This window comes from Nomascus leucogenys, chromosome 11 (assembly GCF_006542625.1).
Source record: "Nomascus leucogenys isolate Asia chromosome 11, Asia_NLE_v1, whole genome shotgun sequence".
Taxonomy (NCBI): domain Eukaryota; kingdom Metazoa; phylum Chordata; class Mammalia; order Primates; family Hylobatidae; genus Nomascus; species Nomascus leucogenys.
The window spans coordinates 17,947,048-17,974,246 of NC_044391.1; the positions used below are offsets into that span (position 1 = coordinate 17,947,048).

General features: G+C 39.4%; 1 protein-coding gene and 1 pseudogene across 2 annotated transcripts in view; one reads left to right on the forward strand and one right to left on the reverse strand.

Annotated features, from left to right (window-relative positions):
• Window positions 1-215: 215 nt before the first annotated feature.
• The window catches only part of ABCB1 (ATP binding cassette subfamily B member 1), a 99,317-nt gene continuing 72,333 nt past the window's right edge, over window positions 216-27,199 (reverse strand). For both annotated transcript variants that reach the window (XM_030822035.1, XM_030822034.1), the window contains 7 exons: window positions 18,311-18,411; window positions 16,857-16,997; window positions 14,010-14,166; window positions 12,742-12,939; window positions 6,481-6,687; window positions 3,093-3,239; window positions 216-1,640 (listed from right to left, as the gene is read on the reverse strand). In XM_030822035.1, coding sequence (XP_030677895.1) covers window positions 1,434-1,640; window positions 3,093-3,239; window positions 6,481-6,687; window positions 12,742-12,939; window positions 14,010-14,166; window positions 16,857-16,997; window positions 18,311-18,411 — 1,158 coding nt within the window. In that variant the 3' untranslated portion in view covers window positions 216-1,433. The remainder of the gene's footprint in view (window positions 1,641-3,092; window positions 3,240-6,480; window positions 6,688-12,741; window positions 12,940-14,009; window positions 14,167-16,856; window positions 16,998-18,310; window positions 18,412-27,199) is intronic.
• On the forward strand, window positions 18,972-19,938 carry LOC100607156 (annotated as a pseudogene).

Genomic DNA, 27,199 nt, shown 5'->3' on the forward strand with positions numbered 1-27,199 from the left:
AAAATTTAATGTATAATCTCTTACTGTTAAATATTTAGATCTTTCCAATTTTCAATATTATAAGTAATGCTACTAAAAGTATCCTTTTACATATCTCTTAAATCCTTAGAATTACAATTGCTGTCTTGAAGGATATACATTTACATTTTTTACTTACATTATCAAATAACAGAGAAGTTTATATCAATGACCAATTCAACTAACAAGGAATGTCACATTAGATTTTTTTATTCATCATTAAATTACAAGACAAAAAAATGGTATTTTGTTTTAATTTGCATTTATTTGATTGTTGAAACTGTATACATTTTTCTCATGCATTTCTTCTTTGAGAATTACCTGATTATATCCTTTCCTATTTTTTTTCCTGGAGGTGATGGCTTCTTTTTTTTATTCTTAGAAGTTCCTTATTTAAGATAGCAATTGTTTATAGTAAATATAGTTTATAATGTTAATAATGCTTTTTGGCTAATTTTAAAAAATTTGTCATCCAGAGTACCAACCTTTGGAATATATTTTTTTCTTTTTTCATCATGTTTGTATCAAGATGTAGTTAAACTCATGGCACATTTTAAACATCTGTAAGTCAGAAGGATCACTTTTGGAAGAGGCCAATTACTGGCAAAAGTGATTCATTATCAAGACAAAAAGTAAATGTACTTTCGAAGTGTAAAAATCTTTAAAAATCCTTAAAGAACCCTTTATAAAAGCAATGCAAAGTATTTACTGTACATCTGAATAATATGCGCTTCATAATTGTGCCTCACCCCACCTCCTAAAATCTTATATTGATCTGTGTTTTGGGTTTGAGAGCGACTTTAATGTGGAAATGCAAGAATCAGCAGGATCAAGTCCAAGAAGAATGAAGCCAGATGGTTCTGTAAGACCCAATGTGAATAGACATATACAACAGGAATTATTTAAACTGCTTAACCATTCCCACAAAAATGAGTAGATATAGTTAAAGAAAACTTTTTTAAAGCAGAAGTTATCTACAATATTCCAATTGAGAGAAGATATATTCACAGGCAGTTTGGACAAGATGACTTCCAGTCATATGAAAGTTTAGTTTTATTATAGACACTTTATGCAAACATTTCAATACTTTTTGCTACTTCTATAATCTTTCAGCAAGGCAGTCAGTTACAGTCCAAATGAGAAAATATAAACAAAATTACACATTTTATCTTTAAAAATCTACTTTAATTCTGTTATAAAATTTATAATGCAGTTTAAACTATGATTTCTCTCCACTTGATGTTGTCTCTCACTCTGTTCCTTTAATTACGAAGTCTCTGAAGACTCTGAACTTGATTGAGGAAATGTTAAACAGATACCTCTTCATAATTCTGTAAGTGCTTGCATTTAACTTTGAATAAATGCCATATCTAAACAAATATTAAAAAGTATTTAACATCTCATACAGTCACAGTTCACTGGCGCTTTGTTCCAGCCTGGACACTGACCATTGAAAAATAGATGCCTTTCTGTGCCAGCAGCTGCTGATGCGTGCCGTGCTCCTTGACTCTGCCATTCTGAAACACCACTATTAAGTCTGCATTCTGGATGGTGGACAGGCGGTGAGCAATCACAATGCAGGTGCGGCCTTCTCTGGCTTTGTCCAGGGCTTCTTGGACAACCTATTCCATAATCACATAGATTAATTCTCATAATAGTTCTTTTCCCTAATTCCTCTTCCATAAAAAGTCCACAACAGGACAGGCGCAGTTGCTCATGCCTGTAATCCCAGCACTTTGGGAGGCCAAGGCAGGCAGATCACGAGGTCAGATCGAGACCATCCTGGCTAACACAGTGAAACCCCGTCTCTACTAAAAATACAAAAAATTAGCCAGGCGTGGTGGTGGGCGCCTGTAGTCCCAGCTAGTCGGGAGGCTGAGGCAGGAGAATGGCATGAACCCGGGAGGCAGAGCTTGCAGGGAGCCAAGATTGCGCCACTGTGCTCCAGCCTGGGTGACAGAGCGAGACTCCATCTCAAAAAAAAAAAAGCTCCACAACGATACAACAATAGATCCTTCTTAACAAGGTGTCAGTGAAATAGAACAGGTTTTTGAAAACAAAGGATTTGTCATATCAGAAGATGACTGAACCCTAATTTGGGTTAGTTCCGAGGCAGCAGTTATCTACCCCTAACATTTTTTTTTCTTTATTTGAAACAGGGCCTCACTCTGTCACCAGGGTGGAGTGTAGTAGCGCAATCATGGCTTACTGCAGCCTCAACCTCCTGGGCTCAAGCGATTCTTCCACCTCAGCCTCCTGAGTAGCTGGGATTACAGGTTCCCACCACCATGCCTAGCTAATTATTTTATTTTTTGTAGAGACAAGGTCTCTCTATGTTACCCAGGCTAGTCTCAAAACTCCTGGGCTCAAGTGATCCTGCCACCTCAGCCTTCCAAAGTGTTGGGGTTACAGGTGTGAGCCACAGCAGTAGGTGCCGGCCAGCAGTCATCTACTCTAAAGTTAAGGCAGTAAATATGGTTCACTGACTCATTTAAAAACATTTACTAATGTGTTTACCTTAGTTTCAAGGATGTTACAACATCCTTGAAAACAGACCTCAAATCCAGCTCACAGTAAATTCAAGAAGCCTGAGCAAAGGCCAAATACAGACTCCCGACCCCGAATTTTTTTATTGTAAAGTAGAGAATACCTCATACTGAGTTCGTCTTTCAGATAATCTGAATTCTTAACCTTTTCTCTGACTAGAAATGATTGCTAATATTTATCTTAAAAGGTACAGCAGATTTTAACATTGTCTTACCCTACCACTTTTCCTTATGGTTGCTGAAGAGATGCTGCCAGTAGAAGTAGGAAATACAGCTCCTGAAAGCAGCTTCTTAGGTCAACGCAAAGTGATCTAGCGATGGTTTATGAAGCATATGTGCTCTAAGACTAATCTGCCTTTGTCATCTTTACTCTCCTGAATAACAGCTACCGAAGGTGTTTACATTTTACTGAAAGGTGATGTAAGTAACAATCAATAATCTGGCTACATTTTGTTCTTTACTATGGAGAATACAGCATTTTTAAGGATGACTGATTGAAGTATGGATGAACCCAATTTAAATTCTTACCTTTTCACTTTCTGTATCCAGAGCTGATGTGGCTTCATCCAAAAGCAAAATATGAGGCTGTCTAACAAGGGCACGAGCTATGGCAATGCGTTGTTTCTGGCCACCAGAGAGCTGAGTTCCTTTGTCTCCTACTCTAGTGCTATATTTCTGTAAATAAGGTTTTGTTGTTAAGAAAGTAGAACTGAAAGTAAAGTTCTAACAGCTTGCTTACAGAAAGTAGAATAGACGATTCTATATACTCCAAAAATTTAGGTTCAGAAGCTAAAAATGGTTCATGAATAATTAAGGAAAGAACAGTAAAAAAGCCCAAAATGGCAGGTTTACTATCTATTTGAAAATAAATGTTTGGACCTTAAGATGATATGTTTTAGTGTAAACAGGTCAGTATTTTAACGAAGAAGAATATTGTCGCAACGTTAGTATCTTCCATCTTCTGGTTTCATTATATTTGGGACAAAGATTGGCAGGAGAAAGGAAATTTGATTTGAACAAAGTATTCATAATAAAATAATTGAAGCTCATCTTACTTGTAACCAGCAGGTGACACTCTCTGCATGATTTTAAATTGAGGAAAGACATTCTTGGGATGTTAGCCTTTTAGTGTCTGTTTTTATGAAAGTATCTCCAACACTTAAACAATTTTAATGGATGCTACTTAAAGGATTCCATTTTGATATCTAACTTTGAAAATGAACATCTCCTTTTTAAACATGTTTGCTGTTAGAGTGCTCCCAAAATTCTTCCTATATTGTTTCCCACAATGGATAATTGTCACCAACTATTCACTATGATGACAGGGACAGCAGTTAAAGGTTACTCAGGAGAGAGCAGAAACAGGAGTGACTGCACTTGTAACCTAGAAAACAATACTATCTTATTATTTCCAGGCCCTTGCCAGGCTGAAATTTTAGTACAGGGTTGCCTATTTTTATTTGCTGTATCTGGTGACCCTAGTTTTGTGGCACTCAGCCCTGGGTTCCCCCTGTAAATAGAGGGAGAAGACACCAGGTGAGGTTTTGGCAGATGCTTGGAACTGACTCTACCCCAGAGCTGTGGCTGTCTCAGAAGGCAGGAGCACTGAAGTGTGTCTCATGTGAGTGGAGGGTTTACTAGTTGCACTCTTGATATAGTACTGATACTGTTGAGGCAGATAAAGGCAGTGCGGCAATCTTACAAGGAGGTAACTAAACCAGCCACCTACAGGGTGAGGTAAATCCTAGTATTAATCACTTAGGAGAAGTGGATCCTTAGGTAATAGGACTTAGGGGGTTTACCTTTTCTCTCCTGGTCTAGACACTGAGGAAGAGAATTATGGTGTCTACAGGTGTGTTCTGTGTGACAGATTAGAGACCAGGATCCCAGAAAGGTTGAAGTCCCTGTGGTAGACAAATGCCAGATGGGCAAAGTATATTTAAGAAGATAGATAATAGTTACTCTCTGTGTTTGTGTTTTATTAACCCCTAGCCCAGTGGTTCCCCAACTTGAGCCTGCATCAGTATTACCTGGGCTCTTAAAACGTGGATTGCTGGATCTGCAGTCCTAACAGGTTCTCAGGTGATGCTGATCCGTGTCTATACTTGAGAACCACTATCCTCTCAACAGTAAAGGGGATTGGAGCTTTCTGCTTTAAATGTTTGAATCTGGAGAAGGGTCAATTATCTAGTTGGGCTAGACTGTGAAAGGAGGGTGGGAGACAAGGCCAACTCCCTGAGATTTAATGAGATTGGTGTCAGCAGTTATCCAAAGAAGAGCCTATGGAAGAAGGGAATCTTGGGAAAGAGAGCCACCTGCTGTTGCTTGCCTGCCTCCTGAGGAAACTGTCTTCCCTGCCGGGTTGAGGCTCCTGAGCCTTGTTTTAGGGGGCACTTCCTTAGAATAAAGAGCATAACTGGTGATAATGGGTGAGGTAGATTATCTAGGTTGAGAAGCACTTCAAAATATAAGACCTAACTTTTGCAGCAACATGGATGCAGCTGGAGGCCATTATCCCAAGCAAAGTAATGCAGGAACAGAAAGCCAAATGCTGCATGTTCTCACTTATAAGTGGGAGCTAAACATCAGGTACTCATAGATGAAAAGTGGCAACAATAGAAACTGAGGACTATTAGAGTAGGAAGGGAAGGGGGGTAAGGGTTGAAAAACCACCTATTGGGTTCTGTGCTCCATACCTGGGTGACAGGATCATTTGTATCCTGAAACCTCAGCATCATGCAGTATACCCAGGTATAATAAACCTGTACATGTACCCCCTAAATCTAAAATAAAAGTTGGAAAAAATCTAATTTTGGACTTTTAATACAGGTTGAGCATCCATAATTCAAAAAATTCAAAATCTGAAATTCTGAAACTTTTTGAGCACCAACATGATGCCACAAGTGGAAAATTTCACACCTGATCTCATGTGACAGGTCACAGTCAAAACACAGTCAAAACTTTGTTTCATGCTCAAAGTTATTAAAAATTTGTATAAAATTGCCTTCTGGCTATGCATATAAGGTATACATGAAATATAAGTGAATTATGTATATGCAAATATTCCAAAATCCAAAACACTTCTGGTCCCAAGTATTTTGTACAAGGAATATTCAACTTGTATTCCAAAACAAAACAAAACACAAAAACTAATATACAGGACCTAAGAGGGCTTAAGAGAGGGTGAGAGGTTCCATTTATCCAACTTCCTAGGAGGAATTCAGAGGACACCCATAGGACAACAGCCCAAGGAGCCCTAGAAAAGATTTCAACCATTCACTGTAAACAAAGTTTGGGGCACATGAAATGTATGATGATGAGAGATTACGTGATACCATGGTCACCTTAATGGCTCAACCCTTATTCAGAGAGAGCACTCTTTCTGGCATGGGTTCAGCCCTCTGGACTGGACTGACTCCACAGTGAGGTTTGAGGCTTGGGAGAGAGCTGCAAGAAGGAAGAAGGAAGAGAAATAGGGGAGAGACAGTCATGCCTACTTCCTCAGCAGGCCAGAAGCAGCATGTGCAGGTGGAGACCCAGACTCTGTACTTGGACTTGAAGGGAAAGGCTTCCCAGATATTGTACTTATCCCTAAGGCTGAAAAAGGTGGAGCCTCAAGCCTATAGCTTTGGATCGAGACAATTGTTCCAGCTATCCTATCCCAGAAATGTTCCTGTCTCCTAAACCTGAAGTGGTCGAACACTTTCATCCCTTCCTCACAAGGAGGGTCAGGCGATCAGGTAAAGGTAACATCTAACCCAAATAGGAAGTGTGGCCAGATGCTTGTATACAGGTAAGGGTGTGATTTGGTTGCTAATTTCTCTTCACTTCTGGGAAACCAGCCCCTTATAAATCAAACTGTAGGCCAGGGAGGCTGCCACATGCTCCCAGGCTGTTTATTTGGAGAGAGACTTACATTAGGCAGTGACTCGATGAAGGCATGTATGTTGGCCTCCTTGGCTGCCCTCACAATCTCTTCCTGTGACACCACCCGGCTGTTGTCTCCATAGGCAATGTTCTCAGCAATGCTGCAGTCAAACAGGATGGGCTCCTGGGACACGATGCCTAGGTGTGCTCGGAGCCACTGAACATTCAGTTGCTTTATTTCTTTGCCATCAAGCAGCTGAAAACAAGAGTTCACAGATCAACTTCAGGACCAGCACACTTTGAATGTAGCACAATTAACATCATTATTCCTTACACTGAAACTGCCTAGTTACTGTGAGATTAAGGAAAAGTTTGTGTGACTAAAATTTGGATAGTTAAGGTTAATGCAACAAGGTCATAATTGTATGCTTTGAGGAACTGTCATGTTTCCTGTGTTTCAACCATGGTTTCTGATGTATGCATGTGGTAGGCAGAATAATGTTCCCTCTCCCACAAGACATCTATGTCCTAATCCCTGGATCCTGTGAATGTGTTATGTTACATGGCAAAAAGAAACTAAAATAGTAGATGTAAGGTTGCTAATCAGCTGACTGTAAAATAAAATTATCCTGAGTTATCTTGGTGAACCTAATGTAATCATAAGGGCTCTTAACTGAAGAAGAAGGAGGGAGGAGGGTATCAGCAAATGCAGTGTGAGAAAGACTCAACCAGCCACTGCTGGTTTTGAAAATGGAAGAAGGGTCCACAAGCAAGAAAACAGATCATCCTTTGGAGCCTCTAGAAGGAACACAGCCCTCCTGACACTTGATATGAGCCCACTGAGACCTATTTTAGACTTCTGACCTCCAAAAGTGTAAAGTCATAAATTGGTGTTGTTTTAAGCCACTGAATTTGTGGCAAGTGGTTATAGCAGCCATACTAATACAATGCCTAATACTTCTGAGATGTATCCCGACAGCCTTATTCTTAAATCTCCATTTTTCAGAGACACAGTGCCCAGGATTAGCATGGAAATAAATAACAACTATGACCACATAATAGGTTTGCAGGTCAGGAACTACGGGGGATGGATAGGTGAACAGGGGTAGGAAAGGGTGAATGGAGATCCTAAATACTGATCCAGATGAGTAGGAAGAGAAAGCTGCCCTTTCTCTATAATCTGGCTCCCTGGATTATCCTGCAGAAGACTGGGGAGGGCACCTTACAGCCTTGCTGATAACAAGCCCTACTCTGATTCAAATATGTCTGCCAGATAGGTCTGCTTTGCAAGAGAATTTTCTGGCATTCAAGTGAGAGAGCTGTTCATCCCTTCTGAAGAAGGCACCAGTGACTCAGCTTTGAGCTTTTCTAATAGTAGTGACAAGTGTGTACTGAGCCATATACTCTCTGTATCCCATGTGCGTGGCTGGGTGCCTCAAGGGGACAGCTGGCTAGCAGTAGGGTACAATCTTTGCTACAGGAACATGGCTTCTGCTTGTGACAGTGGCAGGTGCAGGGATGGAAGCTCTCCCATAACCTTATTAGTTCCAAGCTGAGTTGCCATGGAGACTATTCCACACATGTATGCTCCAGGCTTCCTTACAATGTTAATAAATGAAGGTGGAAAGTAGAGGGTGGAGAGAGACAGTAAAAGCCAAACAAGGATGTGGCTAAGCAGCAGATCTTGTTAGATAAAACACTGTACTTGAGAAGTGGAAATTTAAGGAAAGGAGGAGTTTGGTTTTTGCTTTTGTTTTTGTTTTAATTTTCCAGGTTTATACCCCTGGGAGGAAAACAGACACTGCCTAACTAATATAATCACAGGCAAATCTGAATGATCTCAGCAAGTTTTAATGAGTTTCTTCCCTACACTGAATACACCCTTCGGCCTCCTCGTCCCCGCATAATACCCTAGAATTGCAAACTATTTAAAACCTGTGTTGATTGAAGAATTCTTTCTTTAAGTAAAACAAGTTTAGATGCCTAGAATGTAAAACAGATAAAAGAAGCTGAGCTTCTTTGGCTGAGGAATGGTGTTGGTCTGAGGGAAGACCAAGGAACTCTGGGGTATCTATGAGAAGTGCTCAAAAAATCCTGGCCTAAATAAAAATATAACTAGGAAAGTAAACATATTGGTAAGAAATAATGAAAGGCCAGATTAAAATGATCGGCTATCTCTATTGTAGATTGTGAAATCTATTGCTTGCTTTCATTAGCGCAAAAATGTAAATGTTAAATGTGTATTCTTCTATGCATATTTACTGTGAAATAATAATTGATTTTTAAAAATCAAGCACTGACAACGTTGTAGTTTCTGTGATAAGCATGTCTCATACAGTCTTTTGTTTAACCTTCACAGCAACACTTATAAGGTCACTGTGATGTTAATTCCCATTTTACTGATAAGGAAATGAGCAAAGTTAAGTAACTTACACAAGGTCACACAATTAGTAATTGGGGGAAAACCACGACTGGATCTAAACACTATAGGTTGGGTTTTGATAACACTAATACCCCACAACTGAAAGATACTTTGTGTTCCCCCTTGAAAGGGAAATGCCCCTATCTTGGCCCAGGCACTTCTTGGGTAATAACCAGACAATGACAAGCAGCTTCTAACTGTATCCCAAAGGGGGCTCTGACTGTTGTATATGGGAGAGACTGGAAATGGGAGAAAGGAAAGGTAAGGGGAAGACTCAAAGCAGGGGTGATTTAACAGTGATGCTGATGAAGGTTAGGCTTCAAGAGCCCTCAATTACATGTAAATTCTGGGAAGTCGAACAGTTTTCTGGGTGGGAGGGAGGCAAGGCTGTAGTCAGGAAGCTCTTCCCTATAAGTGTTGATGATAAATTGCCTAAAAATGAAAGAGACCAGAATCTTTAAGCTTCCAGTATTTGGTTATGATTTTTTTTCATTTGAAGTAAATATCCACTTTTGTATTTAATTTTGCATTCAAAAAAATTTTTTTTTACTTTAAGTTGAATCCCTACAATTGTGTAACCTTCAGGTCTCTCAAAACTTGGAGGATCCTCCCATCTTCACAATTTCATAGCTTAATTATTCAAGACTCTCCACAATTTAACCTAAATCTTTCTTCAAGTTTACCTGTTCAATGGCTCTCGAATGATGGTTGGCATCAGAATCACCTCGGAATATTATAAAAATAAAAGGCCAAACCCTAGCCTACTTGAATAATCCAGGCTGGCTGTGTTTTTTACTAGCTCTTTAGGCCATTCTAATATTCACCGAAGCTTGAGAACCACCACTCAGGTCAATGTTTTTCAACGTGGGATTCAAGGTCCACTGGCAGTCACGAGAATTTCCTGACTTCAGGGGGTCCTCAGGGTTCAATCCTTTCTTTAATTCTTATGCTCAAATCAACAGACTCATTTTTACATGGCAATAAAAACTAATTAGTAGTAATCCACTGAGTTATTCGGGGCTACTCATTGATGTCCATAAACAAAACTTTGTACATTTACTAGAGTTTATTGTGGACACTTTCTGCTAAGAAGTCTGACTGCAGTGCACCATCTGGCAGTATTTCCAAGCCCTAGTGCAAATTCACAGGAGAAGATAACGGATATTCCTGCAATAAATGAGGACACTTTGTTTTCAGTGCATTATCAATAATGTCGTGGGATGCTTACTGTCCTACGCATTCAGCATTCATTTTCAAATACTTCTGTGTCTGACCTTTTATACATCAAGGGACAAGAAGGCTAAAAACTATTTCCCAGTTTCCCTTGGTTCTGGAAGTAAGTCAGGGTCTATGGGAGATGCACAGTGTAAAATCTGGGAGGTAGACGCCAGCTCTCCTTCAGCAGCTGTGGTAAGCTAACGGCTTAACTCATCTTTGGCAGACAAAAATTTCTGCAACAGCCAGATTCTAGTCTCGTGTCTTTAAATTTGGAACAGCTGTGACATCGGCATAATTTTCTGCAGCTTCTTGGTTACAGAATCACAGCTGCAGTGCTGTGATTTGGAAGTCTGGGAGCAAGTAGCCTCCTTTTCTTTCACTCTTCCAGCCCTTCCAAAGATTTTGTAAGCATGTAATTCCCTTTATTAAATACTTATCTACTTGAAATACCTAGTGCGGTTTCTGTTTCCTACTCTGAACTGTAACTGATGCTGTCCATGTTTTATTATGTTCTGCTTGTGTTTATATACTTGCAGAATAATCATTAATTATTCCTTATTGTATCATTATTGTGCTGTACTGTATTGTTTTCAACTCCAACATTTTGTTATCACCAAGTGTTTTTCCCACTGGAAAGTGACTATGAGTACATTAGTGGATGGTGACATTTTTAAATCTTTCCTACATGAGTTATCATCAGAAAAGTTTGAGAACCACTACTCAAACTAAACTCCCATTTCAGCCAAAGTGTCCTATTTGCTGCATTGGGAACAAATCACTGATCACAGCTTGTATTTTCTCTTACATTGAATGTCATCCCTACTGTTCACTCATATGCAAATCTTTATCTCTTAAGAACTAGCTCTAGGCCTATCTTCTTTTTTTTTTTTTTTTTTTTTTTTTTTTTGAGAAGGAGTCTCGCTCTTTCACCCAGGCTGGAGTGCAGTGGCGCGATCTTGGCTCACTGCAGGCTCCGTCCCCCAGGGTTCACGCCATTCTCCTGCCTCAGCCTCTCCGAGTAGCTGGGACTACAGGCGCCCGCCACCACACCCGGCTAATTTTTTTTGTATTTTTAGTAGAGATGGGGTTTCACCGTGGTCTCGATCTCCTGACCTCGTGATCCGCCCGCCTCGGCCTCCCACAGTGCTGGGATTACAAGCGTGAGCCACCGCGCCCGGCCGGCCTATCTTCTTTAACTCACAAAAGTATATGCCCCATCTCCTCAGTTAAAGTATTTGAGAGCAGATATCATGCCCTACAATTCATTATAGCACAATCTTTAACACACCACTTAATAACTGTCTGTTGAGGGCCATAATCAGTGTCTGAGAGCTAACATTTCCTCCTCTAATTGCTTTGGCTGTCAGCAACGTCTTTATTTAGAGTCCTGTTTTTAAGCTCACCACAAAATTGAAGGACAAAATCAGAGTTCACAGAAAATATAAAGCAAGAGAGTAAAAGTAGGGAACAAGCTTGTAATGCTTTAAGAGTAAACTGAATAAAGGCATAACTGTCTTTGAATACAATAACAAACATTTATGAGTAACAGTGACTGCTGTGAGGAAGTAAAAAGAGTCCTAGACTAAAGATTGAAAACCTTCTTTTCATTTGATCATTAAATGCTACTAGGGTCCATACACAGCGGGTGGGCATCCATCTGACTTGTACCAGCAGGTGTCCATTCTGATTGGTCAGTGTCCATGCTGTTCCCATTGTTAAGAATTTTAAATATCACTTCTCAGTACAACTAATTACATGCCTACATAATGAAAATGTCTTGCTCTTAATTCTATTCCTTCCTAGTTTCTCTTCTTTCCTATCCCCCATCATAGTCATTTAAACTCACTACTCCCTGCCAGACACCTCTCTCATCCCCAGCAACTAAGACAAAAGGGCATACTTCCATGTTCTTTATACATTTCTCAAATTTGTTGATTCTACTTTTTTTTTCCTTAGATGATGTTCCAATGCCCTCTCTCCATCAATGATTTTGTCTCATCCCCAACCATAAAAATGCTCAAGAGTTCACCCCCTAAACATTTTCCCTGGACTCTGCCTCCCCACTCAAGTGCTGTCCTTATTTGCCTTTCTTTTACTTTCCATCTTGTTGATAATCTATGCTCACTTACATCTCCATTTCTCCCCCTAACCATACTTTAGCCACCCTTAACTGTTTCCTACCATCACTACTTCACTAAGAATATTTTAAAATGTCAGAAATAGCCCATTCATTGCTAGATTCTATCATGTCTTCTCAGTCTCCTCCTTACCCAATCTCTCTATACCATCTGTCATTGCTGACCACCATCTTTGAAACAGTCTCTATCCTTGGCTTTCATCTCACTCCTCGCACCTGTCCTGTATCTTTCTGGCTACTTCCATTTTTGTTTGTTCTTCTCAAGTCAGCTGAAACCTAAGTACAGCAAGGGAGATGGGTGGTACAAAGGGTGCTTGCAAAGGAGGGTAGAGGGGTAGTGTTGAGGGGAGCCTGGGGAAGTTGGCTGGGACAGATGACACCACTTGGAGACCATATTTAGGCTGTCAGACTTTATCCAAGTGGGACTGTTGTTTAAAGGTTTGAAAAAACATGGCTTATAGTTGAGAATTAAGTACATTCAGACATTTGGATGATGAAAACCTGAACTGAGCTAAATGTGAAAGTGTGCTCACCACTTTCCCTGCCAAGGGGTCATAGAACCGCTCCAGGAGCTGGACCACCGTGCTCTTCCCACAGCCACTGCTGCCCACCAGGGCCAGCGTCTGGCCCTTCTTCACCTCCAGGCTCAGTCCCTGAAGCACTGGGATGTCCGGTCGGGTGGGATAGTTGAATACAACTTCACTAAATGTGACATTTCCTTCCAATGTGTTCTGCAATGAGAAGAATAACAGTAAATTTGAATGCTGCAATACTGAAAATAAAGTGTATAGCTAACTCCCTCGATTACCAGGTGTCAGAAGATAATTAATTTGTGTTACAATTGGCTTCTCTTCAAACTGCTAGTATTTATTTTATTTTATTTATTTATTTTTTGTTTTTTTGAGACAGTCTCACTCTGTCACCCAGGCTGGAGTGCAGTGGTATGATCTCAGCTCACTGCAACCTCCACCCCCCAGGTTCAAGCAATTCTCGTACCTCAGCCTCCCAAGTAGCTGGAATTACAGGCATGTGCCACCACACCCAGCTAATCTTTTTTTTATTATTATTTTTATTTGAGATGGGGTTTCACCATATTGGCCAGGCTGGTCTCGAACTCCTGACCTCAAGTGATCCACCCACCTCGGCCTCCCAAAGTGCTGGGATTACAGGCATGAGCCACTGTGCTTGACCTCAGACTGCTAGAATTTAATAAATGAGATCTAAAAGAGTAAAAGCTTTCACAGCATGTATCGTTAAGACAATGTGAATATGCAATACAGCTACAATAACTCAAATCTGTTCCTCAGGAATACAGTAACTTGCATACAATAAAATCTGGTAACCAGCCTGGGCAACATAATGAGACCCTGTCTCTACAAATAACTAAAAAATTAGCTGGGCATGATGGCACATGCTTGTAGTCCCAGTTACTTGGGAGGCTGAGGCAGGAGGATCACTTGATCCCATAAGGTCAAGGCTGCAGTGAGCTATGATCATACTACTGCACTCCAGCCTGGATGACAGAGTAAGACTCTGTCTCTAAAAAAATTGTTTTTAAAAAATCTGATTAATAGGTTTTGCTTATAAAGTGAGCAGTATTCCTATTTCCCTATAACCTTTGCTATGTAAAAGTACTGAATGTTGATGTATATTATTAGCAGTTATTGAAAGGAATCTATGATCTAGGAAGTTTTATTTTATCATCAGCATATTTGAAAGTACAAATTTTATTAAGTTTCCACTTATAATACTTTCATTCAGGAGTCAGGAGTAGATCAAACAGTTGAAACATCAAACTCACCGGCTTTAGGCCTTCCGTGCTGTAGCTGTCAATCAAAGGTGATTTTTCAATGATCATGATGATGTGGGCTGCTGATACTTTGGCTTTGGCATAGTCAGGAGCAAATGAACTGACTTGCCCCACGGCCATGGCACCAAAGACAACAGCTGAAAATACTCTGGAAAGCACAAACACAAAACATGTGCACAGCGTTACGATCGCAATGCTAGAAAGCTGACACTCCTTTTTTTTTTTTTTTTTTTTTTTTTTTGAGGTGGGGTCTTCCTGTGTTGCCCAGGCTGGAGTGGAGTGCAGTAGTGCAATCAGAGCTCACTAAAGATATGATCTCCAGGGCTTAAGCGATCTTCCCACCTCAGCCTTGTAGTAGCTGGGACTACAACTGTGCATGCACACACCAGCTAATCATTTTATTTTTTGTAGAGATGGGGGTCTCCCTATATTGCCCAGGCTGGTCTCGAACTACCGGGCTGAAGTAAACCTCCTCCTTCAGCCTCCAAAAGTGCTGGGATTATAGGTGTGAGCCACCATGTTTGGGCAAAAGTTTACACTTCTGTAACCAGAGAGCTTTGCCTCTAATAGTTATAAAACAGATGTTAAAAATAAAACAAACACATTTCCTTATAAGTTCATGTAAATGTGATAGATTGATTGAAAAATGGCCCATTTTTTTCCCACCTCTCTCTGTATCCTCATCTTCTTGCACTGTGACCTTTGCAGCACCCTTTGGATCTGGGCTGGCCTTGTGACTTGCTTTGGCCAACAGGATACAGTGGAAATCACTTTTGCCAGTTCCAAGCCTACGACTCAGGGGGCCTTATATGCTTTGTGAGCATGCATGCATGTGTTCTCTCTCTCTTTCTCTCTCTCTCTCTCTCTCAGAATTCTGCCACTGTCTCAAACCCAGGCTAGCCTGCTGGAGGATGAGGCACACATGGAGGAGAGCTGTGTGAACCCCAACCAACAAGCTACAGACACAACCCACTACAGACACATGAGTAAGTCCAGCTGAGATCCACTATGCCTAATCCAGATCAGTGGAACCTCACAGCTAACCCACAGGTTTGTGGGCAAAAATATATATGTCTCTGAGGTTTAGTGGCTGGTTGTTACACAGCATTATTGTGGTGATCAACAATGGATACACTCAGTGATGTTGGAATTACATCAGATTCTTAAAAACCTATGAATTGTGCAACAAAAAGAAAGTTTCTTACAGAATCAGATATCATGTTGCTCCTAAGATGCATTGACGTCCTTATCTATGACATGGGAATCATAAAGTTAAACTTTATGATTAATCATAAACTTAAAGTTGGGAAGGACCTTACAGGTATCAAGTCCAGCTCTCCATGTTCGTGCCTGGACACCTCCCCTAAATTGGCTTCCATCCTCTGTTTTTGGAAGTAGCATGTTTGATTGTCTATTGTTAAACAGTTCTTTTTCAAACTGAAGAAAAAATTTACTTCCTTTTACATAAGACAGGCCTACAAGTCTTGAAATATTGCTAAAAACTCCTTTGCTTCTTTGATAACTCCTTTCACTGCCCTTCTCTAGACACATTTATTAATATGCTTTTTTTAAACAGCAAGCCTGGAACAGACATAATACTTGGGAACCCTCCCAGAATACAGGGAATTCATCACTTTCTTTCCTCTGGACTCTATGCCTATATTTATGTAGCATATTGTGTCACTAGTTTTTGTTTGTTTGTTTGTTTAACTAGCACTAAATAAAATACACCAATAGTTAATCTTGGACTTGTGATCATTTAAACCTATGGGACCTTTTTCTAATGCACTGCTCTTCAGACAGGTCTTCCTTTTCCTTAACTTGGAAGGTTGATTTTGCAAACCTAAATGCCCCAATATCAGCAACTTCCATCAATTCAATTTTTTGGAGTAAAGCAATATATCAAATAATTATCTACTCAAAGTCCCAATGCCAGTGATACTTGGTTTTGATCTCTAGGTCATAATCATAAATAGCACCTGCATATCATTTGTCCAATGTACATCTTTAATGGAAATTTAGATGTCTTTTTGGGGGTCATCCTGAGCAAACTGTAATGCATGAACAACTCAATGTTTAAAAAGGACAGAAATACTATACTAACACATTACACTGCCAGGCTTATATGATTCTGGTTTAAATGTAAAACTATATTGCTACTAATTATGTTATGCTATCAAGAGGCAAAATCTTACCCACCTCCAAATCTAGAAGCTCAGAAAGATTACACATACTTTTGACCACCAAACAGCATATTTGGGTACTTTTGTAGTATAATTGCTTCAGGCTTATCTTCCTCTAACCAAGGTACAATTATCTATATTCAGAACAATGTAGCAGAAAAATCCCAATATAACTTTTCCTTTGTCATTTCTGAATTCATTGGCTCTTACCTTCCAACTCCTCCCTTATCAAGGGAAAGTAAACCTATCCTGGAATCGCCAAAGGCTTGCAGAATTTAGTACAACACATCTGTACTTTACTTGCTCTGTAAGAAACTCCTTTAAAAGGAGCCAGTCAGACTCCTTGCTCAGGGCTAGGCTTCTTCCCAAATGCCAAGGCCTTCTCAAAATCTCCGAATGGAATCACTCCACTCAGTCACAGATTTGGAAAGGTCAGCTATGGGTGAGCCAGCAATGAGGAAAGAAGTTAGTGCTCCTCCAAATGAAAGGGGGTGCTTCAATGGTGGCACATGAAGACTCAGAGGCAAAAATGCCACTTTAGGAATCACCAGAATCTCTTCATGAGGCTTCACAGTAGGGTTTCCTATCTAGACATGCAGCATGTTCATCCCAGTTTTATTTTTAGAGTTTAACTAAATAATAGCCTAATACTTACAACAGAACATCCTCAAAGCTCATGAGTCTACGTGCCACCAAGTAGGCTCCAAACCGGAAACATCCAGCATAGGAAAAATACATCATTGCCTGGGTGAAGGAAAATGTAATTCCAAAGATGTGTGCTTTCCTCAAAGAGTTTCTGAAAAAGAAGACATTTGAAAACTCATTCCACTTTCATTTCTCATTCCTTAAAATGTAACGTTTGATAGGTTGGCAGTAGGGCACAGAGGCATGACCAACAAAAATGGGTTTCGTTTCCAAAGAACTAAGTTTGATCCTCATTTTATACTTAATAGTTGTGCAAATTTGGGAAACTGCCTAACCTCTGAGACTCAGTGTCTTTATCTTTAATGTAGAATTAACTACACCTTGAAGTGTTGATGTAAAGCCAAAATAATCCAATGACTGTAAAGAGCCAGTTAGGGATCAATAAGTAAAAGTTATCTCCCTTTCCCCCCACTTTTGGATACACAACATGGAAGTACTCTATGTAAATATTCATTCCGCACACGTTTACCCAACACCTACAAGGTGCAGGGGCCATGATGGGTTGACATAGAGGAAACAGGCATATTCTTGACTTAGGAGACCTGATTGAGTTGAATTACTATTTATGCATTGGAGGTGCCTTATGAATAATCTGTTATAGGAAGAAAGGAGAAGCACTAAATTTTTGGGGGGTCTTAGAGAAGGCTTTAAAAAGGGGTTGACATTCTAGAATCATGATATGGATCCAGCTCAGTGATATGGAGGTGTGGGTGGGGGCAGGTTAGCAAGTGGGCAGCCCTGGGCTTCCAGCCCCTCCTGCCACCAGATCAACTCTGCTTTTATCTTCATCACATATGAAGATTTCAAATAAATTTTTTTTTTAGACAAAAAGGCTCTACTATCATTTTTTAAAAATAAAAGCTTAAAAATCCATCAATAAGGTCCAGCTCTCTCCTTTTATTATAAGAAACAGACTCAGAAAGTTTGGGCTTGCTTATGTTCACACCACTTATTAGAGCCCTCACTGGGATGACTGTGTTAAAGGAAGAAGGTCTGCACTGGAGAAGGGGTAAAAAGCAGAAAGACAGGTAAACCCAGGAAGCACCATCCTTTCTGTGTCCCACAGGTACCTCAAATTTCAGGTTCCATAAATAACTCATTTTCAACTAGAGCAAATTGTAGGGTCATATCCTACCTGGACATCAGATAGTCATTCTCAGCATCATGTCTCCCTCCCTTCTCATCAGTGACCCATTCTTACAGGTTCTACCTCAGAGATGTCCCTGCCTTAGTTCAGGGTCTTGTAATTTCTCTCCTGCATAATTACAACTGTTTCTCAATGGGTTACCTTCAAGTACTTTCTCCACTTGCTCCCTACCTTCTAGCCAAAGTAATCCCTCTGAAAACAAATATGATGATTGAAAAATTATTCACACTCCCCTCCCACTCTTCAGCTGTTATTACCTGTATGGTACCTGCAAACTCTGAGCATACGTATGTTCAAACTTCTGCTCCTGAGTCAAAGAAACAACGGTTCGGAAGTTTTCTATTGCTTCAGTAGCGATCTGTAACAGACAGCACCGATCACCAAGAGGCACAAGGGTAAACAGTGGTGATTAATTTGAATTCTATAAAACAGACTAATGAAAATAATTTTATGATTACATATTTATTATTATGTATGAGAATTTTCTCTGTAGAAAAAGATACTAAGTAATTTATCAAACTGAGTTATGGATCTGGAAGGAAGATTGACTAATTCAAACTTCTCCTTTGCAGAAAGAGAATCTAAAACTTAAATGGATTAAGGCATTGCTTAAAGCCACATAGCTTTACGTGGCTTCGCGAAATTAACCAGAGAACTCACAGTACTTCTACTGCAGTGCTCTTTCTTCTATGATGATGATATTTTAAGTTCACAGTTATTTTACACATATTTTTAAAATGTGATGTTTATATTTTTCTCTTTATCATTGCCATTTGTGACTATTGAAGAATGTTTGGAAAATAGTGAAAGAATGAAAGCAATAAAAAGTAAATTTTAGATACGTTCGAAGGCTTACTCCTTTCTGCCTGTGGACGCCGCCGAGGAAGCATCCTTAAAGTCTCTCTTTCCCCTGCCATCATGTCTAAGTCAGAGTCTCCTAATGAGCCCAAACAGCTGAGGAAGTTCTTCATTGGAGGTTGAGCTCTTCATTGGTTGACCAATGAGAGACTGAGAAGCCATTCTGAGCAGTGGGGAATGCTCATGGATTGTGTGGTAATGAGAGATCCAAATACCAAGCGCTCAAGGGACTTTGGGTTTGTCACATGTGCCACTGTGGAGGAGGTGTATGCAGCCATGAATGCAAGGCCATACAAGGTGGATGGAAGAGTTGTGGAACCAAAGAGAGCTATCTCAAGAGAAGATTCTCAAAGACCAGATGCCCACCCAACTGTGAAAAAGATATTTGTTGGTGGCATTAAAGAAGACACTGAAGAACATCACCTAGGAAATTACTTTGAATAGTATGGAAAAGTTGAAGTGATTGAAATCATGACTGACCAAGGCAGTGGCAAGAAAAGGGGCTTTGCTTTTGTAACTTTTGACGACCATGACTCCGTGGATAAGACTGTCACTGAGAAATACCCATACTGTGAATGGCCACATCTGTGAAGTTAGGAAAGCCCTGTCAAAGCAAGAGATGGTGAGTGCTTCATCCAGCCAAAGAGGCCGAAGTGGCTCTGGGAACTTTGGTGGTGGTTGTGGAGGTGGTTTTGGTGGGAATGACAACTTTGGTCATGGAGGAAACTTCAGCGGTCATGGTGGCTTTGGTGGCAGCTGTGGTGGTGGTGGATATAGTGGCAGTGGGGATGGCTATAATGGATTTGGTAATGATGGAAGCAATTTTGGAGGTGGCGAAAGCTACAGTGATTTTGGCAATTACAACAATTAGTCTTTACATTTTGGACCCATGAAGGGAGGAAACTTTGGAGGCAGAAGCTCTGGCCCCTATGCTGGTAGAGGCCAGTACTTTGCCAAACCATGAAACCAAGGTGGCTATGACAGTTCCAGTAGCAGCAGTAGCTACAGCAGTGGCAGAAGATTTTAAATTACTGCCAGGAAACAAAGCTTAGCAGGAGATAAGAGCCAGAGAAGTGACAGGGAAGCTACAGTTTACAACAGATTTGTGAACTCAGACAAGCACAGTGGTGGCAGGGCCTAGCTGCTACAAGAAGACGTGTTTTCGACAAATACCCATGTGTATGGGTAAAAGCTCGAGGACTATATTTGTGACTAATTGTATAACAGGTTATTTTAGTTTCTGTTCTGTGGAAAGTGTAAAGCATTACAACAAAAGGTTTTAATGTAGATTTTTTTTTGCACCCATGCTGTTGATTGTTAAATGTAATAGTCTGATCATGATGCTGAATAAATGTGTCCTTTTTTAAAAAAAAATAAAAAGGTATATTTTACACATTTCCATATTGTTTTTTTCCTAAGTGCATAAATATATTTAACAAGATTGGAATGAAACTCTGTATTTAGCTCTATATCATTATTTTTTACCTTCATATCAAAAGCATTTTCCAAGTTCATTAAATACACATTAATAATGAGATGTGTAATGAGTCCTTTAATATCATAACCAATTAAGTATTCCTTTATTGTTGAGCCAGGTTTTCCATTCTTTTTATTAAAAATAATGGTGAGATAAACATCTTTGTACCTAAACATTTGTCCATATTGAATTGGTTTATTAGGAAAATTTCTTAAGGTGAAATTAATAGGTCAAAGAAAACTAACTTTTTTTTTTAGAGACGGGGTCTTGCTCTGTTGCCCAGGCTGGAGTGCAGTGGCTATTCACAGGTGTGATCATCGTAGCTCACTGCAGCCTCACACACCTGGGTAAGCAATCCTCCTGCCTCAGTCTGCCAAGTAGCTAGGACTACAAGCACGTGGCACTACACCTGGCTTGAATTAAATTTTTTAATTCTTTAAGGAATGTGGCACATACTATCAATTTGTTTTCCAGAAAGTTTTGGGCTGGGTATGGTGGCTCATGCCTGTAATCTCAGCATTTTTGGAGATCAAGGCAGGTGGATCATTTGAAGTAAGGAGTTTGAGACCAGCCACCGTCAACATGGTGAAACCCCATCTCCACTAAAAATACAAAATTAGCTGGGCATGGTGGCACATGCCTTAATCCCAGGCTACTGGGAGGCAGAGGAAGCGCTTGAACCTGCGAGACAGAGGTTGCAGTGAGTCAAGATGGCATCACTGCACTCTAGCCTGGGCAACAGAGTGAGACTCCATCTTAAAAAGAAAGTTTCTATCATTCAATTACGTTGTAATTGAATGTTACTTCCAACAAGGCAATTTGTTTAGGAAACATACATCCTTCATCACCTCTGGAGTCTGAGTAAAGGGATATGGAAAAAGCAAAGAACACCAGTGTACAAGATGAGATTTCAGCCTACATCAGCCGCACCACCTTGAACCAACATGCTGTCTCATTTTCCTCATTTGCAAAATGAGGAGGATGGACTAGAGGGTCTCTAAAGTCCCTTCTAATGCTATGATTCTAAGAGAAATAATTTCCAGAATTATAGGTCACCAAGAGAAATGACTCTTTATTGTTTAAGATGTTCTTCCTCTCTTTGGCCTCTACACTGGTCAGAACAGATTCTAATAAAGACACATTTAATTTAGAGTGTTTTATAGCTTAAAATCATAAATGTGAAATTCCACTTATTCTTCACTGAATCTTACATAAATTACCTAACTTCAAACATAACAGCAAGCATTTCATAAGACATTAAGTCAGTTTTGAAGACTAATATCAAAAGCTATTAGAAGTAAAAATAATTAGTAACATTCTTAGAAACAAAAACTTATTTAAAAATAAAATTTAAAATATTATTCTTACACTGACAGGCCAAGAAGATTGAATTATGTTTACCATAAGATACTTAGAAAGTTAGGAAAATGTCAGGTTTGTTTTAAAATATTGTATAAACTTCTTTTACACATTATAAAAATGATATATAGTCATTTTAGAAAATTGTAAAAGTGCAGAAAGCAAAACGTGAGGAGAAAAAATTCACCTTCAAATTCCCAAAGACAATCCTTTTGTCAGACACATTAGAGCCATCATTCTCAGCAAACTATCGCAAGGACAAAAAACCAAACACCACATGTTCTCACTCATAGGTGGGAACTGAACAATGAGAACACATGGACACAGGAAGGGGAACATCACACACCGGGGCCTGTTGTGGCATGGGGGGAGTGGGGAGGGATAGCATTAGGAGATATACCTAACGTTAAATGAGGAGTTGGTGGGTGCAGCACACCAACATGGCACATGGATACATATGTAACTAACCTGCACGTTGTGCACATGTATCCTAAAACTTAAAGTATAATAAAAATACAAAAATAAAAATAAATAAAAGCTGAAGTTTCACAAGCAAAAATACATATATATATATTTCTAATTATCAGAATTCTAACAAACAGGTTTTCTAGATTAGTAAGAAAATTCAACAGACTATAACAATGTCTGCTGAAAAACAGATTTTACTGGTATATTTCAGTGTAATGGTTTTAAGAAATATTTTCTGTGCACCATTTTCTAAGGCAGGAGTGTCTTGTCTGAGATTGGTTTGTAAATGTCATTGCTTTTTAGTGTGTATATAGCCCAATAAAAGTGGGAGTTTGAGTCACAGGCCTAAAAGTGGTGAGTAAAACAGTATAATAACTTCAGGACTGTCTTCATCTTGACGCACAATGAAGCAATTAGGAAAAGGCTTAATTAGCACCCCGCATCCTCACAGCTTCGTTTATTCCAAGAGTTTTAAATGGAGACTCAGTAATCTCCATCAGGAGAGAGAACTTCTAATCCAAGAACAAATAGCATCGAGTTTCCCTCGGAAACTGTTGTGTACTAAATAATTTTGAAGAAATAAAAATGTATGTTTCTAGAAAGAAAAAACAGCCTCCTGACATTACTCTTCCTACCCTCAAATAAACAAGTTTATGGCTTTTATTTCTGAAAAGGAAAAAAGCATCTACAATGGAGCCTTGGATAACATGGGGGTTAGGGAGACTGACCCCTCGTGCAGTTGAAAATTCACATATAACTTCTGACTCCCCAGAAACTTAACTACTAATAGCCTGCTGTCAACCAGAAGTCTTGCCAATAACATAAACAGTCAATTAACATGTATTTTGTATGTTATATGTAATATATATTTGTATTTTTATAATAAAGTAAGCTAGAGGGAAGAAAATGTTATTAAGAAAATCGCAAGGAAGAGAAAATATATTTACTATTCATTAAGCAGAAGTGGATCATTTAAAGGTCTTTATCTTCATCATCTTTATATTGAATAGGCTAAGGAAAAGGAGGAAGAAGAGGGATTGGTCTTGCTGTCTCATGGATGGCAGAGGGGAAGAGGCAGAGGAAGTGGAAGGGGAGGTGGGAAAGGCAGGCACATCTGGTGTAACTGACATGCATTGTGGCCTCTGACTTTTTGCTTTTTCATTTCTCTAAAAATGTTTCACTATGGTGCCAATCCTTCCTCCACTGTTTGCTTCAGTTTCAGTGCCTGTATCACAGAAGGGTCCATGTCATAAAAGAAGTTAAAAGCAGTCCTGAATAACTGAAACTCTTTTGCCAGATCGTGTAAAGTTAGTTTTCTGGCACTGCTTCTCCTATATCTTCTTCCGCATTGTTTGGCAGTGGTTTGGAAACACTCATCTTTATCAAGTCAACTTCTGTTAATTCCTCTGGTGTGATGTTTATTTGCTCTTGAATTTCTCCAAAATCTATACCTTGAAAGCCTTCACCCACCACCTTTTTCTTTTTTCATATCTCCTATTTCTTCTTGTGGTTTCCTTGATTGGCTCTGTCATAAATCCTGTGAAATCATGTACATCTAGACACAGTTTTCTCCAGCAGAAATTTATCGTTTTAGGATTACAGACTTGCATGATGTTCTTCTCTATGGTGGCTCTCTACCATAGCATTAACAATCCTTTCTGTAGAGTACCATGTGCTTTGTGATGAGACTTAAAAATCCTTATGAGTGGCGAGGCACAGTGGCTCACACCTGTAATCCTAGCACTTTGGGAGACTAAGGCAGGAGGATTGCTTGAGCTCAGGAGTTCAAGACCAGCCCAGGCAACACAGTGAGACCTCATGTCTACAAAAAATTTATTAAAAAAAAAGATTCTTATAACCCCCTCATCTAAAGGCTGAATTAGAGACATGTTTGGGAGGCAAGCAGACCACTTCAATACCTTTGATGTTAAACTCATGGGTTCTGGGTGGCCAGGAGCATTGTCTAATATCAAAAGAACTTTAAAAGGCAGTCTGTTACCGTCTAGGTACTTTCTGACTTCAAGAACAAAGCCTCAATGTAACCAATCCGGAAAAAGTGCTCTCATTGTCCACACCTTCTTGTTGTACAACCAAAATACTGGCAGCTGAGGCTTATCTTTTCCCTTCAAGGATCAGGGATGAGCAGCTTTACACATAAGGGCATATCTATAGATATGGACTCATCCTAAACCGGATTGCATTTACACAAAACAGTAGAGTTAGCCTATTCCTTTCTGACATAAATCCTTGGACTTGCTTCTCTTCCTTATTAATAAAAGTCCTTTGTGGCATTTTTTTTTCTAAAATAGGGCACTTTCAACTGCATTAAAAACCTTTTCAGGCAGATATCCTTTCTTCTCAATGATTTTTTTTAATAGCATCTAGGAACATTTCTGCTGCCTCTTGATTGGCAGAAGCTGCTTATCCTGCTATCTTGACATTTTTTTAAGGCCAAATATCTTTCTAAAATTATCAAACCATCCTTTGCTGGCATTAAATTATCCAGCTCTAGATCCTTCATCTTACTTTTAATTTGAATTGACTTTGCTTTTCCTCTAATCATATTACAGTCTATAGGTATGCCTTTCTTACAGAAATCCTGCACCCATGTAAAAGCTGCATTTTCAATATGAGATAAAAGTATTGTACAAAAAGTGCAAGGTTTTTGCACCTGCTGTTGTAGCTGCAGTGATGGCTTTTACGAATTTTGTTTTTGTTTTTTTTGTTTTCTTTTACAATGGTTCTTATGCTAGATTCATTTATCTTGAAATGGCAGGTAACTAACTGCAGCGGCAGACCTTACATCTATAGTATATATCAAGCAGTTCAACTTTTTCCTGTAATGTCATGACTTTTCTCTGCTTGTTGGGAGCACTTCCAGCAACACTAGTGTCACTTGATGTGGGTTCCCTGGTGTTATTTAATGTTTATGATATTGCACTAAACATGATTTTTAAAATATGCAAGAACCATGAGAGATCACTTTTTATTGCAATATGCAATTTACTGGAGAGATGAACTGCTCCTGCTGAGATGATTAGTGTCACTGCGTTTTAAGCAGATACAACACTTGAGCTGTACTGCAGTAGCAACAGGAAGTGGCTACAAAATTACTGGGGTAGTACAGTACATACTATGGTTTTATTTTATGATTTAACACTATGTATTAGTCTGTTCTCATGCTGCTAATAAAGACATGCCCAAGATTGGGTAATTTATGAAGGAAACAGGTTTAATGGACTCACAGTTCCACATAGCTGGGGAGGCCTCACAATCATGGCAGAAGATGAAGGAAGAGCAGAGGGACATCTCACATGGCAGCAGGCAAGACAGCATATGCAGGGGAACTCCCCTTGATAAAATCACCAGATTTCATGAAACTTATTCACTATCATGAGAATAGCATGGGAAAAACCCACTCCCATGATTCAGTTACCTCCCACTGGGTGCCTCCCATAACATGTGAAGATTATTACCATTCAAGGTGAGATTTGGATGAGGACACAGAGCCAAAACATGTCACACTGTATCTTTACAGTTGTTGACATGTGTCTTGACTGTGAATGGTGCCTTATATGGTCTGTAAGTGTTTGTGTGCATAAAATTTGATCACTTTTAACTTTTTTTATAATAGGTTTGTGTATATCTTATGGTAGTAAATAATAAGACTAGTAACTACATATATTTTATGCATTTATAACATACTTAACTTTTTCTTAATTTTTTGATATTTCTAGGCTACATGGCTTGTGAGTTTTTTCAAATTGTTGCAAATCTTCAAAAAATTTTCCAACACATTTATTGAAAAAAACCTACATATAAGTGGACCTACTCAGTTCAAACCCGTGCTGTTCAAGGGTCACCTGTATTTTATAAAAATGCTCACTAGTCCACAATAATGTGCTGAAAAACTGCAGAGCACAGATCACAGGCAGGGTAGAGGTTATGAGCAGATTTTGACATCATGCAGTCAGAATAATTGTGGGCTCTAATGTCACATACACCATTAATCAATAAACAAATGGTACACCATTAACCAATAAACAAAGAAATAGGAAAGAAACATCAAGGGCCGTGAAGTATCATGAATTAATTCAGGTGTCAGGAATGGCCTCTCTGAAGAGGTAATAATTTTGGGATATGAATAATGTAAAATCAGCCAAGAGAAGATCAGAGGCAATCAGCTTAAAACATTCCAGGAATTGCGAGAATGCCCACGGGGCCAGGGCACATAGGCATAAGAGACTGTGATGCCAGATAAGGCCATAAAGGTCATCAGGAGTTAGATCATACAGAGTTTGATAATCCATGATAAAAGATTAGATTTTGTTCCAAATACGATCAGAAGCCATTTGGGAGTTTTAAGTAAGGGTTGGCATTATCAGATTTTTATTTATGAGAAATCAGAATGACTTCTGTAAGAATGTAGAATATAGTTGGACAAGAATGGAAGGAGTTGAAGCAGGGAGATTGGTTAGGAGGCTGTTGCTGTGTGACTGTGAGCAAGTTACTTGATCTCTCTGAATCTTGGATTTCATTACCTATCCAACAGGGATAATTCAACAGGGTTATTGAGAGCATTAAATTAGATCATGTATTTAGAGCTGTTAGTATGATACTTGTTATATAAGAAGTACTAAATAGCAGCTTGAGAATTGTGATCAGGTGGAAGTTGATTTTCAATATTATGTGGACTGGTTGGTGCAGATCCACTACTTTCCCTACCTACTTCTGTCCCTCTCATGAGCCACCCCTGAATTAGAAAATGTATCACATCCCTGACCTTTACTCAGAAAATCTGCCATATCCACACATAATTCATTTCCATCTGCTCCCCTTCCTTTGGCCCCTCTGACAGGACTCCAAGAGTCTTAAATCTCATGTTTCACTTCAAAGGTGCTAACCTGTGGTTTGCATGAATTGGCTTAGGATCAGATTGGATCATCTTCTTCCTAAAAGCAATCTAAGACTCCCTTCTGAGACA